The sequence below is a fragment of the Asterias rubens genome, chromosome 3, assembly GCF_902459465.1.
Source record: "Asterias rubens chromosome 3, eAstRub1.3, whole genome shotgun sequence".
NCBI classification, from domain to species: domain Eukaryota; kingdom Metazoa; phylum Echinodermata; class Asteroidea; order Forcipulatida; family Asteriidae; genus Asterias; species Asterias rubens.
In genome coordinates, this window is record NC_047064.1 from 8,727,132 (window position 1) to 8,746,111 (window position 18,980).

Here is an 18,980-nt window from a genome sequence, read left to right on the forward strand (position 1 = left end):
GATTGGTTGCGTTGTGTACAACAAATTTGAAAAGTTGTGTGACATTGTTACAAACTACGGCCATCCATTTTCTATTGCATTTACGGCGCCCCACAGTTTTCCAACCTCGGTTGGTGAAAACTCGGGCTGTGACGTTGCAGTGTAAAGGTGTATGGGTGCGTTCGTTTAGCTTCCCTTGGTCGACCCCGGGGTGTGGCGGGGTTTTTTTTTCAGGACGAACGTGTGCGGATAATTACCCACGTTCGTCCTGGAAAAATAAAACACCACACACCGGGGTCGACCCAGGGAAGCTAAACGAACGCACCTATATTTAACTGTCATAGATTCTGGCTGGAACTCATAGGAACTAAACTACCTTCTTTAAAGACAGTGGACACTATTGGTAATTGACAAAGACCAGTCTTCTCAATTGGTCTTCGAAGTTGCGAGACATTAATGAAAGAAAAAACACCCTTGTCACACGAAGATGTGTGCATTTAAATGGTTGATTTCGAGACCTCAAGTTCGAAATCTGAGGTCTCGAAATCAAATTCGTGGAAAATTACTCATTTCTCAAAAACTATGGCACTTCAGAGGGAGCCACTTCTCACATTGTTACCAAGTAAGGTTTTATATCTAATAATTATTTTGAGTAATTACCAATAGTGTCCACTGCCTTTAACATTCCTTTAAAATATACATATCTAGGTCCCCCAAAATATGACTTGTCAGTTTATCAGTCTTGTCGTAACCGTCATTTAAGGCAGTTGACAATGTAGCGTGTGAGCAAAGGGAGGGTTGGAAAGTAAAAAGGAGAAGGATTTCACACGCTGGTTATTAAACACTCCTCTTCCCTTGTTATTTCAGCGGGCCCTGGCGATCACAATGCCTGCAGAGCACCTGGAACTCAATGTTGTTGAGACATTGATTAAATGTCCCAATGCGTGGAGGCATCTTCTTCATCGTTGAATGCCTACACTTATAACTGTTGCTTTTTTTTTATTACCGCTCTTTCTTAAAGGCACTGGACACCATTGATAATACTCAAAATAAATGTTAGCATCAAAACTTACTTGGTAACGAGCAATTGGGAGCTGTTGATAGTATAAAACATTGTGAGAAACAGCTCCCTCTGAAGTATAGCGTAGTTTTTTGAGAAAGAGGTAATTTCTCGCTCAAATATTAGAAGACTTCGGGCCTGAAGCCTTTTATTAGGCATCTGAAAACACACACATTTTGACATTAAGGGTATTTTTTGTTCATTGTTCTCTTGCAACTTCGATGACCAATTGAGTCAAACTTTTCACACATGTATTATAATATGTATATGTTGGGATACACCACGTGAGAATAATGGTCTCTGCCATTTACCAAAGGTATCCACAGTGCTTTAAATTTTTCGAGTCCGAGTCGGGAGTTAATTTAAAATAAGTCCAAGCCCCTGGATGTGACATAATAAAGGTCCAAGATGGCAGGTCTTTTAAAGTCAGATGATGTTTCAGGCTGCAGTTTACACAACTTGCATTTGAAGCAAAGTGATTATAACAATTTTTGTAACTTTTCTGTAAAATGTTGCCGTGACGAATCAAGGGCCTTTTCGACACCATGACAATGGGCCGGGTTTGGGCTAAGACATGGGATCCATTGTACTTAAAGTGCACGTTTATTCGAAATTACCGAGGAAGCGGAAGCCGGTGTTTCGAAAAGGCAACGCGTGGTATGATGGACCCGGCCAGAGGGGTTGTGGCTGCTATAGATTGGTGATTTAAAGGCCCAATGATTTCATAGGACAAAATTACTGTGTCATGATTGGTCTGTTCCGAAGAGATGTGGGTTGTCAGCTACATACTAGCAGTAAATTGTATTTTTCATTGTCTGCTGCTGTGTCATTGTGTGAATAATTGATGTAATGTTGGTTTATTCACAAATCACAAAGTAAGGTTTATGTACGTATAAACCTTTAGTGTATTTTCCAAACCCTTGTAGAAACACAGAAAACAAATATGTGCAGTTTGATAGAACAGACCTCTGTCCCCTCCTGCATCGAAAACATTGATAACCGACTGTTATACGACTGTTGCAATTCGGTTATTCTGTTAATCGAAACCGAAAAATCGTAACAAGAGGTTGTTATACCTCATGATTTTGAGCTTCAACAACAGGCGTATAATATTCATAGAGGATTTTCGGCTAAACTATCCGTAGAATTAACATAAGGTCCGGGTTAAACCGCTTATAAAAATGTCATCCTTTGCATTCCATGTGCGTTATTTCTTCATTCCATGACGTCTCTGCGTTTATAGCTAGAAGGTAATCGTGGTGCTGTGGAAAAGACACTGATTTGACGAGATAATTACATTTATTTTTACCGGCAGCCGCAGACAAACTTTGCGATAACCCGACGAGATAAACAGAACGGGGCTCTTCCAGCCCCCGCTGAATAAAGACGTGCAGCGTGATTTATGAATTATAACTCAATCTCGCAAAGGACTAATCTACACACCATGCAGTTCAATTACATTTTCTCATTACGGGTGGAAGGGCTGCGGCTATGCCGAGGCATTACCCTCCAGCCAACGGGTAATGTGGACTCGTTAATGGGCCGTCGAAGAGTCAAATGCAAGGGGTCGGCTAGTCATCACTCAAGGTTAACAAGATCTGGCATCGCTCAGCTTTGTATATTTCTTCTTCTTTTTAATCCCAACCTTTCTTGTACTTGGCAGATCTCCCGCCTGCCGCAAATCCAGGCCCTAGGGATGACAAGATTCGATTTTGATGACTTCAAGTTGGACGCCGACGAGATGGTTAAAGCCTCGTTGAGGCTTTACATGGACCTTGGATTGTTGCAGAAATTCAAGATTGATACCGAGGTGAGGGGAATATTTGTTCTCCTGGGGATTGGGAGAGGTTGATTTAAAGATTCTATGTGGTTTCGCTTTCACTGTTTGATGGATTGAGTTCTGACCCTAGAACCGTTGTACCCTGATTGGTACCCCCCCCCCTTCTGTTGATGAAGGAGATATCATAGTATTTCCAATCGGGATACCGCAACAGTTTTCCTTTGGCTGGTACAGTTTTCCTTTGGCTGTACAGTTTGTCTGACCACTTTGCAAATCATAAAAGGGTCACAAGTTGCAAAGCAAACCCAATAGGAGACTTTCCAACGCTAGGTGGCAGCAGACATACCGGGTAAATTTCCATTGTTTACGTAGTTCTGAACGTGCGCATAATTCTGAGAACAATGGATTTACCCGGTAAGTCTGCTGCCCTCTATCGTCCCAGCAAGTCTCCCATTGGGACCGTTCTAAGGGAACTCTTGTTTGCAAATAAAATGTTTTAGTATTCCCAACTCCTAAGATGATAACCACATTATAGAGATATGTGGTATACGTCTGCTATATTTAAAAAAAAGAGTTTTGTTTTCTGTTGTTCTTTTTGTTTTACAGGCAATGACACGTTTCTTGTTGACAGTGAGAAAGAATTACCGTCCCGTTGCTTACCATAACTTCAGACATGCCTTCAATGTTCAGCAAGCTATGTTTGCCGTTCTGCAGGTCAGAATCCACAACTTATCTTGCATGCAAATATTCATTTTGAGTGTTTAAAAATAAAGTGTAATATTACCGAAAACTTTAATTTCAAATATACCACAACAGTCTTACAACGGCTTGGGTCAGACTTGACCCTCTTGAAAAAGATGACTCTTCTTAGATCAGACTTGACTCTCGTATGGTCAGAACTGAATGTCTTCAAAAATTTGTGGTGCTGACCCGATATATTTATCTTCCCGGACCAGATCCAGGTCAATCTTCACCCGAATTTGTTGGAGATTATTTTGTTAATAATTGTACGCATTTTTATGAGAACCATTCTTTGCCTACCAGCTATTTTAAATTGAGACGCCATGATGTGATGTACTTGAAACTTGTGAATATTTAATATAAATGTTTAAACAAACAAACTTACTCTGGATTTGCAGGACAAACTGATATTGGCATCTCATAAAGATGGCAATAAAAACAAATTATAGGGCACTAAAATCAAAATGGTTGCAAAATGCTGATGTGTTCTGTGTTACTGGGCGACCTATTATAATCGGGTGTTTCGGGTGTTTTGTGTTTGTGTTTTTTCTCTCAATAGAATACAAGTGTGATTCACTACCTCACAGAACCCGAGCAGCTTGCATTATTGGTGGGTTGTCTTTGCCATGATCTGGACCATCGAGGAACGAACAATGCATTCCAAGAAAAGTGAGTTTACACGAGTTATTATGTTGCTCCCAGTCATACAGACCCTCATGACGCTCCTTGGATATTCCATGTGAAGTCCGCTTCGGGGGACGCTATGTACCAGGCAAATCCAACGTTTACGGAAACGTGCGCTTAAAAAAACAATCTATCTAATCCTGCTATAGCGTCAAAAATATCCTGCTGAGTTCACTTTAAAAGTAATGCGAGAAAAATATAATTATGTGAACCGATGGGTCACCAATAAATAATTTCCCGGAAAGTTAGATGACCTAGTACTTGCATTTTACAAAGAAGATACTCGTACTCATTATTATTCGACACGTACTCGCACTAGTTCTCGTACTTTACAAAGTACTCGTACTCTTTACAAAGTACTTGTACTCGTACTCTTTATAAAGTACTTGCATTCGTACGCTTTACAAAGTACTCGTACTCTTTACAAGGTACTTGTACTCATACTCTTTACAAAGTACTCGTACTTTTTACAAGGTACTTGTACTCATACTCTTTACAAAGTACTCGTACGCTTTACAAAGTACTCGTACTCTTTACAAGGTACTTGTACTCATACTCTTTACAAAGTACTCATACTCTTTACAAAGTACTCGTACTTTTTAAAAAGTACTCGTACTCTTTACAATGTACTCGTACTCTTAACAAAGTACTTGCATTCGTACGCTTTACAAAGTACTCGTACTCTTTACAAGGTACTTGTACTCATACTCTTTACAAAGTACTCGTACTCTTTACAAGGTACTTGTACTCATACTCTTTACAAAGTACTCGTACTTTTTACAAGGTACTTGTACTCATACTCTTTACAAAGTACTCGTACGCTTTACAAAGTACTCGTACTCTTTACAAGGTACTTGTACTCATACTCTTTACAAAGTACTCATACTCTTTACAAAGTACTCGTACTTTTTAAAAAGTACTCGTACTCTTTACAATGTACTCGTACTCTTAACAAAGTACTTGCATTCGTACGCTTTACAAAGTACTCGTACTCTTTACAAGGTACTTGTACTCATACTCTTTACAAAGTACTCGTACTTTTTACAAGGTACTTGTACTCATACTCTTTACAAAGTACTCGTACGCTTTACAAAGTACTCGTACTCTTTACAAGGTACTTGTACTCATACTCTTTACAAAGTACTCATACTCTTTACAAAGTACTCGTACTTTTTAAAAAGTACTCGTACTCTTTACAATGTACTCGTACTCTTAACAAAGTACTTGCATTCGTACGCTTTACAAAGTACTCGTACTCTTTACAAGGTACTTGTACTCATACTCTTTACAAAGTACTCATACTTTTTAAAAAGTACTCGTACTCTTTACAATGTACTCGTACTCTTAACAAAGTACTCGTTCTCTTTACAAAATACTCGTACTCTTTACAAAATACTCGTACGCTTTACAAAGTACTCGTACTCTTAACAAAGTACTCGTACTCTTTACAAAATACTCGTACTCGTACTCGTACTCGTTACAATGTACCGTACTTATACTTTACAAAGTACTCGTACTTTACAAAGTACTTATATAATGATACTTTAGACTCGTACTCGTATTGTAGAAAGCACTCGAATGCGTATTTTACTCGTAATTGTAATCATACTCTCCGACTCAAAGCACTTTTACTTGGGCTTGTTCTTGCACTGGTAGTTTTGAACGCTAGCAGGCAGTAGATAGATAATATTTTATCGGGATTTTTTAAGCACACATTTCCGTGGACGTTGGATTTGCCGGTTAGTCTGCTGCCATAATTATGGTACTGGGCCGTTGAGCTCAGTACTTGGATATGAGAACACTCAGTGCTTGACTGTCATAGTCAGTACTTGGATATGAGAATACTCAGTGCTTGACTGTCATAGTCAGTACTTGGATATGAGAATACTCAGTGCTTGACTGTCATAGTCAGTACTTGGATATGAGAATACTCAGTGCTTGACTGTCATAGTCAGTACTTGGATATGAGAATACTCAGTGCTTGACTGTCATAGTCAGTACTTGGATATGAGAATACTCAGTGCTTGACTGTCATAGTCAGTACTTGGATATGAGAATACTCAGTGCTTGACTGTCATAGTCAGTACTTGGATATGAGAACACTCAGTGCTTGACTGTCATAGTCAGTACTTGGATATGAGAATACTCAGTGCTTGACTGTCATGGTACTTAACAGTATCTTGTCAACTGAAAGGTATGACTTTACCACTGGGTTTCTGGATACTGTGTACAGACCCTCCTTTGAACGACAGTAGTTCGTAAAAACGTATAAAATAGTGACATTTGAAAGGTGTTTGTTTGTTTGTTTATTTGTTCGATGTCCGAAAGGTGTTTGGGTTGTCATATTTAACAAGTAAGGCCGATTTGACCAATACATGCATTACTGGCTCACACCGCTGCCGCCTCTTGAACCTGATGTGTTATATTCCGCCCTGTGTTTATACACTGGGTTGTATGTATAGTTCACTGAGTATATATGACTAAAGTTCTACTAATTTGAACTGCCAGGCTTAAGGCTATATAGTGATAGACGACTGACAGATGAGACAAGGCAGCTGACTCATCTCTTCGCATCTGTCTATAAAAGTGACCTAGTTTTTTTTGTGGTGAAAACTGATGAGCTAACCGCAGTGAAGATAAATAATGCTGTGCCTCATAATGCTCTGGCTCCTTGCTTATAATAAATAATAAACCCAACAAAATTAAAATAAAGAGGGGCTCCAAGGTAGGGTTCAGTTTTATGATACACTCATTTCCCAATATGAAAATGGAAAATTTAAGGGAACGTTACAGAATTGGTAAGAAACAAAAATCGTGAAGATCACAGATTTACATAAAACTTACACGGTCTAATGATGATGATAGTAGAAAACATCCCTTGAACTTTTTCTGTCTGAAATTTCATATTTGATAAATAAATGATCTAATTTCGCGTTTTGAGTTTATCGCTAAGTGAGCCTTTTATTCATTTTTGTTTTGGCATCGATGCAATGCAAAATTTGTAATCGGTTTTTCACTATTCTCTTGTGACCCAGATGGTCGATCGATCTCAAACTTCTACAGGTTTGTCAGATTATGTATATTGTGGATTACATAAAGTGCTTACATTGCCAGCAACTCTTTTGCTAGCAAAACCAATTATGTGATCTTCCTTTAATCACAAGTCTCTAACCTTGCGTTAACATGGTGAAATATTGTGACCGATTCCCTTCAAATGCGCATTTTTGTGAAAATAGTAAAATGTCCGATGTCACATTTTAAACATAATGGTCTGTACATTTTTGTTCATATTAATCTATTCCTGAATTTTGAATGTTGATGATATTCAATTAAAACTGAGATGGTCTACCTTTTGACTGGCTCAAAAAAACAAATTGGTGAGATGTATACACCTCATTATTATTTTACATCTGATGACGTCATGTTTTCCCCACTTTCACCAGGACTGTATCGATTAGAGAGAAGTGCATTACAATACTGAGTTTAACCTTAAAGTCACTCTTTAATGTTTTATTTAATTTGCAAAAAACTTGATACGAATTGTTCACAAAAAACACTGAATACTTTGGATAGCCAGAGCATTAAGGCCATCTACCCTACTCATTATATAAAAGGAGATTATCATGTGATTAAAAATGAACATTTTATTGAACGAAAATAGAGCTGTCTTTAAATTAATATTTTTCATACGTTAGGAAATGTATTAGTCATTAGTCAAATATAATTTAATCCCAAAAATATTGTTTTTTCATTTGTTAACATCTATTGATTTGAGAGAATACTTGACGGTTGTTTGCATTTGGTTGATTTATTTGTGTATATAATTGATTTACCTTTCAGGAGTCAGTCTCCATTGTCACAGCTGTACGGTTCAAAGGCCACCATGGAGTACCATCATTTCAACCATACTGTTATGATACTCAGTAGCCAGGTGGGCAGAACTTTGTTTGTAAAATTGGCAAATTAAGAAACAAGCGTAAGAGAATTGCCATTTTCAGCTACGTAGCCATACTACACTGTATGAAGCTTTGAAGCTTAGGTGTCAAAAAAGGCCTCAGTAAGCATGTTGCCCTTATTGCTCTTTTTGTCATACTGAAAATGCTGAACTCCGGCCACGGTGGGTCAGTATGACCGACTCTGTGTCCGAAGCACCTAGAAAGTGGTCAAATGTGTGTTTTATCATACTAAAAAAATTAGAGAAGGTAGAAAAACTTCCAGGTCAGAGATCATCTGAACCTGAGAGAACGTGTACATTTTTATTATATACAGTGTTAAAACATAAACAGTTTCAGCATTTAAAAGCCATGTTTGATCATTCACAACCGAATTTAATCTTAAGGCAGTGGACACTATTGGTAATTACTCAAAATAGTTATTAGCATAAAACTTTACTTGGTAACGAGCAAGGGAGAGCTGTTGATAGTATGAAACATTCTGAGAAACAGCTCCCTATGAAGTAATTTTCGAGAAAGAAGTAATTTTCCACGAATTTGATTTCAAGACCTCAGAATTAGATCTGAAAGCACACAACTTCGTGTGACAAGGGTGTTTTTTCTTTCATTAATATCTCCCAACTTCGAGGACCAATTGAGCGCAAATTTTCACAGGTTTTTTATTTTATGCATATGTTGAGATAAACCAAGTGAGAAGACTGGTCTTTGACAGTCACCAATAGTGTCCAGTGTATTTAACTTAAAATTATGGAAGTTAAAACATCGAGAGACCCTAAAAAAAAAAAAAACGATTGAAGGAGAACATGGCAAGGTGTGGGGGAAGTCAAAGTTTAATCATGTCACACGAGACGACTTGTGAATGTGGTATTTTTGTCGTGTCACACAGGGCCACAACATTTTCGGTAACATGGCAGCAGAGCAATACAGTGAGGTCATGAATGTTCTCAAGCATGCGATTCTCGCCACGGACTTGGCTCTTCATTTCAAGTAAGTCTGATTTACACCAACAACTATTAAACGGTAGCTGTTTTGTGATATCGCCGAAAATCTGGAGCGGTTATGTCCACGCAGGTAGACTACTCGTTAATTGGAACACACAACCTGAAATCCTTTTTCCATATTCCACTTTTGTTCAATTAATAAACGAGTAAAATATAGATTGTTATTGCAAACTGAATCCTAACCAACATGACATGTGGTGTAAATGCATAGGAAGGGCATTTGCTGAGTGACGTTTTAACCACAGCAGAGTCTTTCTAGAAGGCTAAATGACATCACATCACATCATATACAAGTGTACTATAGTGTAACAGAGGTCGAGTAGTCAATAACGTTTGGTAATCACTCTTAAAATTAGTGGCAATTACAGCTTACTTGGTAAGCAGTACAAAAGCTTTCGATAGTATCAAGCAATTTGAGATTCATTTCAACTCGAAGTAATGTCGAATATGGAAACAAGATTTCAGATTGAGTATTCCAATACTGGTTATTCTACCTTATAATGGTTTTACAAGGTGCTCCGGTGCATTTAGCAGCAACAGCCAGGAACACCAGGGCGAACCCCTTCTCTTTTCGATAAGTGCACTGGGTTCTTTCACACCCGTAACAAAACAACGCTACCACCTTTTAAAAAAGTGAAATTGTCACTGGTCAGTTTCATTGTACATACTTAATCTACATTATTAACATAGTATTAAAACAATCAAACGGTTCAAAAAAACAAAAGATACACTTTCCACTTAAACGTCAGTGAAAATGTGACACAAACAATGAAACCTGGATGCATTAAACCCTTATAAGTTTTCTTAAAATCCATGCATCCTCTTTATAGAAGATTCATGGATTTTCAGACAAATTATTCGGATACAATCGCCTTGTTTGAAGATTTCAAAAACACGATACAAAGTTTCTCAGCACAGGAAAGATGTTTCAAGATACTTGCCTTGTTGTGATTTAAGAACTCATTCGCTATGTTAAATGATTGATTGTTATGTGTTTACCATCAGAGTAAGGGGACAGTTCTTTGAATTGGTGAGGTCGGGAAAACAGAACTGGCGTAAGACTACACATAAGGAATTGCTCAGGTAATTAACTTTTTAAAGTTCACAATTTCTTAGTAAACTATTCAGATTTCAATATCGATGTTGGTAGATTGGTTATTTTTGTTATTTTTTTTATTTGTCCAATTCGTGCTGGTTATGTTATGCATCCTTGTTTTAATAGCTGTCAATAACGAAATCCCATTAGTGTCTTCAAAAGTATCCATTGCTTTGGGCAAGTAGACCTTCATGTAGGCTTATGTGTCCTTGAGCAAGACACTTAACTATAATTGCTTCTCTCCACCCAGGGGTAAATGGGTACCTGTGAGGGCAGAGATGGTTCTTGTGATTGATTTAGCCGAGTAGCGCATATTAATGTTGCACAAGGCTGTATACTCCCCACCAGGGAGCTGAGATGGTTTAAGGAGTGATTTAAGGCCCAGTGACCAGGGGTAATAATGTGAAGCGCTTTGGGACGCCCTCCGGGTGTGAAAAGCGCTATATAAAAAAATGGGTTATTATTATTATTATGTTTGCGCGGCTTTTTGGAGTCTTCAGGAACTAGAATGTCCCATTATGTACAGTAGTCTAACACTAACAAAGGTCGCAATGTAACTTGTGCCAGTTAGTAACTTGTGACTTATTATACTAGTCATAATTATCAGATACAATTCATAACTACAGTCTTTGTACCTCAGTGGTTTAACAAATCTACTTTTGTTTTGCATAGGGGAATGGTGATGACAGCATGTGATGTTGCAGCCAGCACTAAACCATGGAGAATACAACATAAGGTGAGAGATGGTTTCATGTTATAACTTTATATCAACTGAAGAGAAGATTAGAAACTATTCATCATTTACTTAGATGCAAATGTTACTATGTTTGGGTCAAGTTTGAGATTAATTTTCTCTCTGAGTATACATGAGTAACAGAGGACCTTGCAGAGTACAATGATAATGCTAGGCAATGTGTTAAGTTATGGATGAAACACAGTATCTATTGTGTGGACATGTTAAGAAGAAGAAGTGATATTTATGATAACTGAACATCTGCTGTTCTTTTGAAATAACATGTGGCAATCTCTAGGGGGCGCTGTGTGATGTGAATAGCACGTATTGACATTGTTCACTGGGAACAGCCAAAGGTAAATCTTTTTGGGAGGAGTGTTGGCTATGATTGGAATGGTTGGCATAATCTTGACGTTTTGAATGGTTCACTCTGTTTGTGTTCAACCGAACAAATTAGAGGTTTTACAGTAATCAAAAAGATAACTATGGCATGGCCAAAAATAACAATGATTAATATACATATTGACAATTTTGCTGACATGTTTAATGATTTTGTTCCCAGATTGCAGAGTTAGTTACTAGTGAATTCTTCGATCAAGGAGACAAAGAAAGAAATGAACTTAAGATAGAGCCAGCGGTAAGTTCTTCATCAAATGAATCTTAAAATTTCAAAAGAGAGCCGTTGAAGTTGGTCATATCCAACACTTTCCTGCCACTTCACTTCCATAATAAATCCAAAGTTTTTGGGGGAAGATAAGTTTTAAAATGCCATATACAGCAACTATTTGTTTTGGAACAGTAAGTTGTGCATTTCGTTATTGGAAGTTGCCAAGCACATACACTGTCGGTAGAAAGTGAGAAAGAGGGATAACAAATGAGAAATCACAAAGTAGAAAGATAACCATTGATACAGACTTTAGGAGGCAGGGAAGTGGTTGAAAGTACAAATTCAAAGTTAGGCAGTGATTTGGAGAGAGCTTGATGAGCTACACCGAGTATTGGCATAAAGACACTAGCCACTATTGGTAATTGTCAAAGACCAGTCTTCTCACTTGGTGTATCTCAACATATGCATAAAATAACAAACCTGTAAAAAATTTAGCTCAATTGGTCGTCGAAGTTGCGAGATAATACTGAGAAAAAAACACCCTTGTCACACATGAAGTTGTGTGCTTTCAGATGTTTGATTTCGAGACCTCAAAATCCAAATCGGAGGTCTCGATGTTTTATACTATCAACCTCTCCCCATTACTCATTACCAAGTAAGGTTTTATGCTAATAATTATTTTGAGTAATTACCAATAGTTTCCACTGCCTTTGAGTTTAAATCCATGTATACTAAACAAAACTTAATTGTTCTTGAATGTTTTTCATTTCAACAGTCGATGTTTGATCGGAACCGAAAAGACGAGTTACCTCAAATGCAGCTTGGGTTCATCGACGGAGTTTGTCTGCCACTCTATGAGGTTAGATCGTCTGCTAAAACAGTAGCTTAGAAGATATTTACCATCCAGAAGACAAACACAATAGTAAAAGACACAATTCGTGTATCAAGTTTGAAAATTCTCACTTCCTTTATTAAAGGCAGTGGACACTATTGGTAATTGTCAAAGACTAGCCTTCATAGTTGTTGTATCTCAACATATGCATAAAATAACAAACCTGTGAAAATGTGAGCTCAATCGGTCATCGAAGTTGCGAGATAATAATGAAAGAAAAATAACCCTTGTCAAACGAAGTTGAGTGCGTTTAGATGGTTGATTTCGAGACCTCAAGTTCTAAATGTGAGGTCTCGAAATCAAATTCGTGGAAAATTACTTCTTTCTCGAAAACTATGGCACTTCAGAGGGAGCCATTTCTCACAACGTGTTATACCATCAACCTTTCCCCATTACTCTTCACCAAGAAAGGTTTTATGCCAATAATTATTTTGAGTAATTACCAATAGTGTCCACTGCCTTTAAACGGAATGCAGAATTACGGAGCTTTTAAAGGGACATGTAAGGTGAACAAAACAACATTCTCGGTTTGCTGAGATGTAGAACAACATTTTCATTCCTAACGCTTTATCCCACTCTCTTGCTGCCATTCTCTGTATGGTACATGGTTCTCTGCATTCCTACCTTCAGGTCCCCTTTTTAGTTAATCATCTTAAATATTTTCTTCTGGGCCACCATACTAGGATGTGCTTTTGCCCTTGTCTGGGGGAAACCTTGAAAATGCTCATTGTATTCTTTAATCTCTCTCTTGTTTTCCATCCAGTCAATGGTAAAGGTATCGCCAATGTTCACCACAATGTTAGAGGGAGTCCGTGCCAATCGTAGGAAGTGGCATGAGCTGAACGAACAACGCAAGAGGAAAAAGAGCACATCGGAAATCACTAAGCCCAACATCTGCTGACGACAAAGCAAAAGTTTGCATACGAACATCTGACGTCACACTTCGAGGCTCTTGAATATTAAGCCAAAAGCCAGCATTGAGCAAGCGTACGGATCCTTACGGATGAACCTTTGACCTCGCATTCATTTCGGAGATTCGCAGTCAAACCCTACGTTCATGTATACCTATAAACCAACATTACATGCACCCCATTTCACAATGGTTGAAACTTACAGTGCACACCGCATGCTGACGACAGAAAGTGCAGCTGACAGGCATCACCTCGTACCATGCAAACATAGGCATTTTTCGAATCCATGGCTTCGGCTTTGGATTCGGCTCAGACTAGCTTGGCCCCTGCAGTTGCGCGTACTTTGTGTACGCGCTCAGACAGGGCTTCAGACGAGAGGACGGAGCCTGAAGCCGAAGCCGTGGTTTCAAAAAGGGCCAGAGAAAATGGAAGATGATCAAATGGCGATATCAGAGAGAGCTGCTTGTGAGATGATTTTAGAAAATTTAAATCGTTCAACAGAGATTATTTCTGCAAAAAAACTTGCTGTCTAATGTGTCTTTAAAGTTTAATCAAAATCGTTGTAAGATCGATCGAAATTTGCGAATAGATCCGCCGAGAGTGATCACCGTTATTTAGATGTAATCATTTCCACTGACAAATTCACAGGCCAGTAGTTTCTCAAGATATTTCCTGGTTTCAGGATTTTTACCTCAATCTCCTTGAGTCTTCACTCACAGGCCTCACAATTCAATAGTACGTTGACAATCCCACAATGTTATTTTAAAGTGCTGTAGATTGCAATGCTGAGCATATCCTAACAGTGGGTTGGTTTGGTGGCGTACATTCAAAGAACCGATGTCTACCGGTATGTGTGGCCCCTTAAAGGCAGTGGACACTATTGGTACTTACTCAAAATAATTTTTAGCATAAAACCTCACTTGGTAACGAGTAATGGGGAGAGGTTGACAGTATAAAACGTTGTGAGAAACGGCTCCCTCTGAAGTGACGTAGTTTTCGAGAAAGAAGTAATTTTCCACGAATTCGATTTCAAGACCTCAGAATATAGATTTTAAGGTCTCGAAATCAAGCATCTGAAAGCACACAACTTTGTGTGACAAGGGTGTTTTTTCTTCAACGACCAATTGAGCTCAAATTTTGCTCACAAAGTGAAAAGACTGGTCTTTGACAATTACCAATAGTGTTCAGTGTCTTTAAGGTATGATTAACAAGGACTAAGAGAAACTGGATCAACAGAGGGCGCTATCATACTAAATCTATACACAATTCGCCGCCGTGTTTAGGAGGGGGCAGAATCTCAAGATCCAAATATACGTTTTGACGATGAGCCGCGTGTCACTTAATAGCAGGAACTTGGGCTGGGCGAACACTGCTGCATAAGATTATCTGGGAGGGGATGGTATCTTGCAACTTTCCCTCTTCTTCACCCCAACCAACTCATGAAAGTCATTGGTACTCTGTCTGCGCCAACATCTAACGCATTTTGTTCAAGAAGATACTCTTGCGTAAATTTCATGTAGCTAGATTGTACATGAAACAAATCAATTGTAAGTATTGTGCATAATGTTAAAGCTCACGTTTTTTTCATTAATTTAATTAAGACAAGCAATGTAAATCGGTTGATATCGCATCCCCATTGTACATTTTGTCCAGTAAAGAAATATGTTCGAACTTCTTTGGGATTTCTTTTTTCGTAGGGGGAATTTATCTTCCAATCGTAGATTTATTTATCAATGTAAAAATGGTGTATTTAAATTGACGTTGATAAGAATTGTAAATACATTTTATAAAATCATTCCATTGAAAAGATTTTAACAACGTCTAGAGAAAACTGTCAAAATAATTATTTCCTTTTTTATATAATAAAGGCTGTAGATAATTATAATAAGCAAGATTTTAATCATTCATAGAAGTGGTTTTAAAGGGGGACTGCCGCCATGATCTTAGCAGGTTTGTGGATGTACATTGAATGTTTAACTCTAACCCAGTTACTAAACACACACACACGTAGCCGTCACATTACACTATAGGCCTTTATCACGCTCTCACCATCTTGGTCATGTTCCCTGTTTTCAATTACAGTAATGAATGCTAACATTCACTGCGCATGGCACCAGACTACTATTTCGTCCAACCTCAGTTTGGTTTCAGTGAGTTGGAAAAGAGTAACATCAAGATAACCACACGGTGATAAAGGTCTATAGACTTTGTGGGTCTGAAAAACGAGAAAAACGGAGACTGTATTTTTCGTACGAGTCGACTTCCATTATTTACGTAGTTCTCAGCATGCGCACATTAACTGGAACAGTTGATTAACCTGGTAAGTCTGCTGCCGCCTAGCGTCTCATTAATGTTCCCATTCCACCATGTCACCATGGCTAAGTGGTTAGACTGCAGGACTTGCAATCACAAGGTTGTGGGTTCGAATCCCCCCAGCTATCCGCAGATTTCACAATGGCTAGAATAAGTATTGTCGTCTAGTTACTGAATCACAATTTATTGATATGTGTCATTCATAATCATAGACGTTAAACCAATGTTTGTATGGGAGAGATTTGGCTGTTGCCAGCTTGGTGATTATATTCCTTTGTTTGAGTTTGCTAAATTCCCATGATGGGAAGATCATTCAAACAAACAAACAAACAAACAAACAAACAAACAAACAAAAAACAATTCCATGTACAACCGAAGGCCTTATGAAGACGACAATCGAATTTCAACAGTTGAAAGAACTACACTCACGGTTGCACAACTTGTTTGACCATGACAATGGCGTGATATGCACCTTTTATATGTGTTTAAATCAAGGGAAGTTAATGCTGGTTCACCAACAAAATGTAAAGGGGATGTTATTTAGCAAAACAAACTAAGACTGGCTAGAAGGCTCAAGTTCATGAGGCTATGTAGCAGGAAATTGTGTTTAAAAGCCTTGGACACGTTTGGTAAATGTCAAACCCTAGTATTCTCATTCCATCGGTCATCGAAGTTACCGGAGACAATGGAAGAAAAAGCACCCTAGTTGCACCTTATTGTGTGCTTTCAGATGCCTTAAAAAGGCTTCAGGCCTGAAGTATTTTAATACTTGAGTGAGATATTACCTCTTTCTAAAACAAAAACACGTTACTTTAATAGAGGGATCCGTTTCTCACAAACAGCTCTCCCTTGCTCTTTACCAGTTCAGTTTGTATGCTAACAATTATGTTGTGTAACTACCAACAGTGTCCAGTGCCTTGTGTTGTAGTTTCAGACCTGGGAACCAGGGCCGGGAACCAAGGTGGAACCCATGCACGTTTACACAGGTTGATTGGTTACTCATTGGGTGCGTTCGTTTAGCTTCCCGGGGTCACCCCGGTCTGCCCCGGTACGTTCTAATAGCTTTGACGAGGCTCACCCCGGTCAGCCCCCCAGTGCCCTGCTTGTGGAGTGGATCACTTGGGGTGACTTGAGTTGCATGCCGTTACCACGAGATGGCGAGTGTGGTCGTTCGTCCGAGTGAGCACCGCGGGGTAGACCCAGGGAAGCTAAACGAATGCACCCATTGTTGTCGGGACTAATTTCCATAATGTTGCCCAGTCATATACTACCTATGAACAAAATAAACAGTAGGGCATCATTCGAATACGATTGTAATGGTAATTTGACCTCTAGAGTGTGTCTGCTTAGCAAACCATGTCAAGTTAAAATTGTTTTTTTTGTTGATAACCTTCCCAACTTTCTGAACTTTGTTAAATTTTAAAGGAACACGTTGCCTTGGATCGGTCGAGTTGGTCTTCGAAAAGCGTTTGTAACCATTTGTTATAAAATGCATATGGTTAAAAAGATGATTTTAAAGTAGGATACAATGATCCACACACATTTGCCTCGAAATTGTGGGTTTTACTTTGCGAACTAACACGGTCGGCCATTATGGGAGTAAAAAAATTGACTCCCATAAATGGCCGACCGTGTAAGTCGACGAGGTAAAAGGAAAGCCACGCAATTTTGAGTGATACTTGTGTGGATCATTATATTCTACGTTCAAAATATCTTTCTCATCATATGCATTTTATAACAAACAGTTTAACAAACGCTTTTCAAAAAACCAACGTTTAGACTCTAGCAGAGTTTTTCTCGAAGGCTAAATGACAACACAACAAATATGAACAGATGACTAAGTGAAACATGAATAGTGAATACATGAATGGGGTTAGAAAGCCGCTAGAAAAAAACCATGATTTCTTACCCCATTCATGTATTTCCACTTCACTGCCTATCTTTTACTTTAGTAACCTGGGCCCAATTTCATAGAGCTGCTTAACGGTAAGCAATTTTTTTCGCTTAACGTAGCAAAAATAATTGCTTAAAAGCATTCGGATTCCATGCTAAACGTACACGAGCTTAAGCACGTAAATAATCTGCGCGCGGAGATTTTAGATCGTTTGCTTAAGCAAAACAGAAGAAGGCAGTGTATTTTGCACTGTGTGCATGGCCTAGGGCTGCTTAACGGTAAGCAAATATGTTGGCTTAACGTAGCAACAAAAATTGCTTAAGCGTAAACCTATTTCACCAGCGGTTGCTAGCTTAAGCACGTAAACAAACTGCGCGCGCAACATTTTAGATCGTTTGCTTAAGTGAAAAAGAAGAAGGTGCTGACAAAATGGCGGGTGAAATAAATGCGGAGTGCACTCGCGTGGCGATAACAAAAAATCATCACCTTCTGTGTCTGATATGTATTATTTGTAATGGTTCAAAGTGCCCCTCGAAAGGTTTACACACTAACTTGAAAGTAAACAAGAAGATAATACATTGTACAACATGATTCTGAAGCATTTTAGACACTCGTTTATTCGCTACACCTACCATACAAACGCACGTACAATCACCGCTGTGCCGGCACAATAACATCGTTTGCAATGAGTGTTGCACTATGCGCTGTGTGAATAGGGTGCTTAAGCAAAATAGAGGCTTTAAGGGCCCTTTTTGTTTGCTTACCTATGTAAGCAAAAAAACTTGCTTAAGCAAGGGTATGAAATGAAAAATTTGCTAGGTGCGCCCGTTAAGCACAAAATCGACCGTTACGGGATGCAGCTCTTTGAAACTGGGCCCGGCGCTTAAACAGGGTGTTTAAGCAATGGGGCTTTAAGGACCCATTTTGCTTGCTTGCCTCGCCGTTTTAAGCAAAAAACCTTGCTTAAGCAAGGCTATGAAATGAAAAACTTGCTAGGTGCACCCGTTAAGCACAAAATCGAGCGTTAAGCAGCTCTATGAAATTGGGCCCAGTTCATATTTGTTGTGTTGTCACCCTTTGAGAAAGACTCTGCTAGTCTGGCCTTGTTTGCATTTATACCATCGGTCCATAAGGTTGATTGTTTGCAACAGCTTATTCTATTTTCTCAATAATAATAATGATATACGATTATAATGACTAAATAATTTATCACTACTCCACCATTCACATTTAAATATTTCCTCCGTGATATGGGAACGTCAATGAACATTCACTATATTAAAAGAATCTATACGTCCTTGGATAGGAAGCGACGCCTTTGTTGTTTTTCATCAAA

The 18,980-nt window shown here is 38.6% G+C and overlaps 1 protein-coding gene across 1 annotated transcript in view; it reads left to right on the plus strand.

Moving 5' to 3' along the window:
- Nucleotides 1-14,368, plus strand: part of LOC117288449 (dual 3',5'-cyclic-AMP and -GMP phosphodiesterase 11A-like) — a 114,779-nt gene extending 100,411 nt beyond the window's left edge. Inside the window, exons 8-17 of the mRNA XM_033769316.1 lie at nucleotides 2,703-2,849; nucleotides 3,426-3,533; nucleotides 4,120-4,229; nucleotides 8,085-8,175; nucleotides 9,084-9,184; nucleotides 10,204-10,281; nucleotides 10,967-11,030; nucleotides 11,590-11,664; nucleotides 12,410-12,493; nucleotides 13,290-14,368. Of these exons, the coding sequence (XP_033625207.1) occupies nucleotides 2,703-2,849; nucleotides 3,426-3,533; nucleotides 4,120-4,229; nucleotides 8,085-8,175; nucleotides 9,084-9,184; nucleotides 10,204-10,281; nucleotides 10,967-11,030; nucleotides 11,590-11,664; nucleotides 12,410-12,493; nucleotides 13,290-13,427 (996 nt within the window). The 3' untranslated portion in view covers nucleotides 13,428-14,368. The remainder of the gene's footprint in view (nucleotides 1-2,702; nucleotides 2,850-3,425; nucleotides 3,534-4,119; nucleotides 4,230-8,084; nucleotides 8,176-9,083; nucleotides 9,185-10,203; nucleotides 10,282-10,966; nucleotides 11,031-11,589; nucleotides 11,665-12,409; nucleotides 12,494-13,289) is intronic.
- Nucleotides 14,369-18,980: the final 4,612 nt, after the last annotated feature.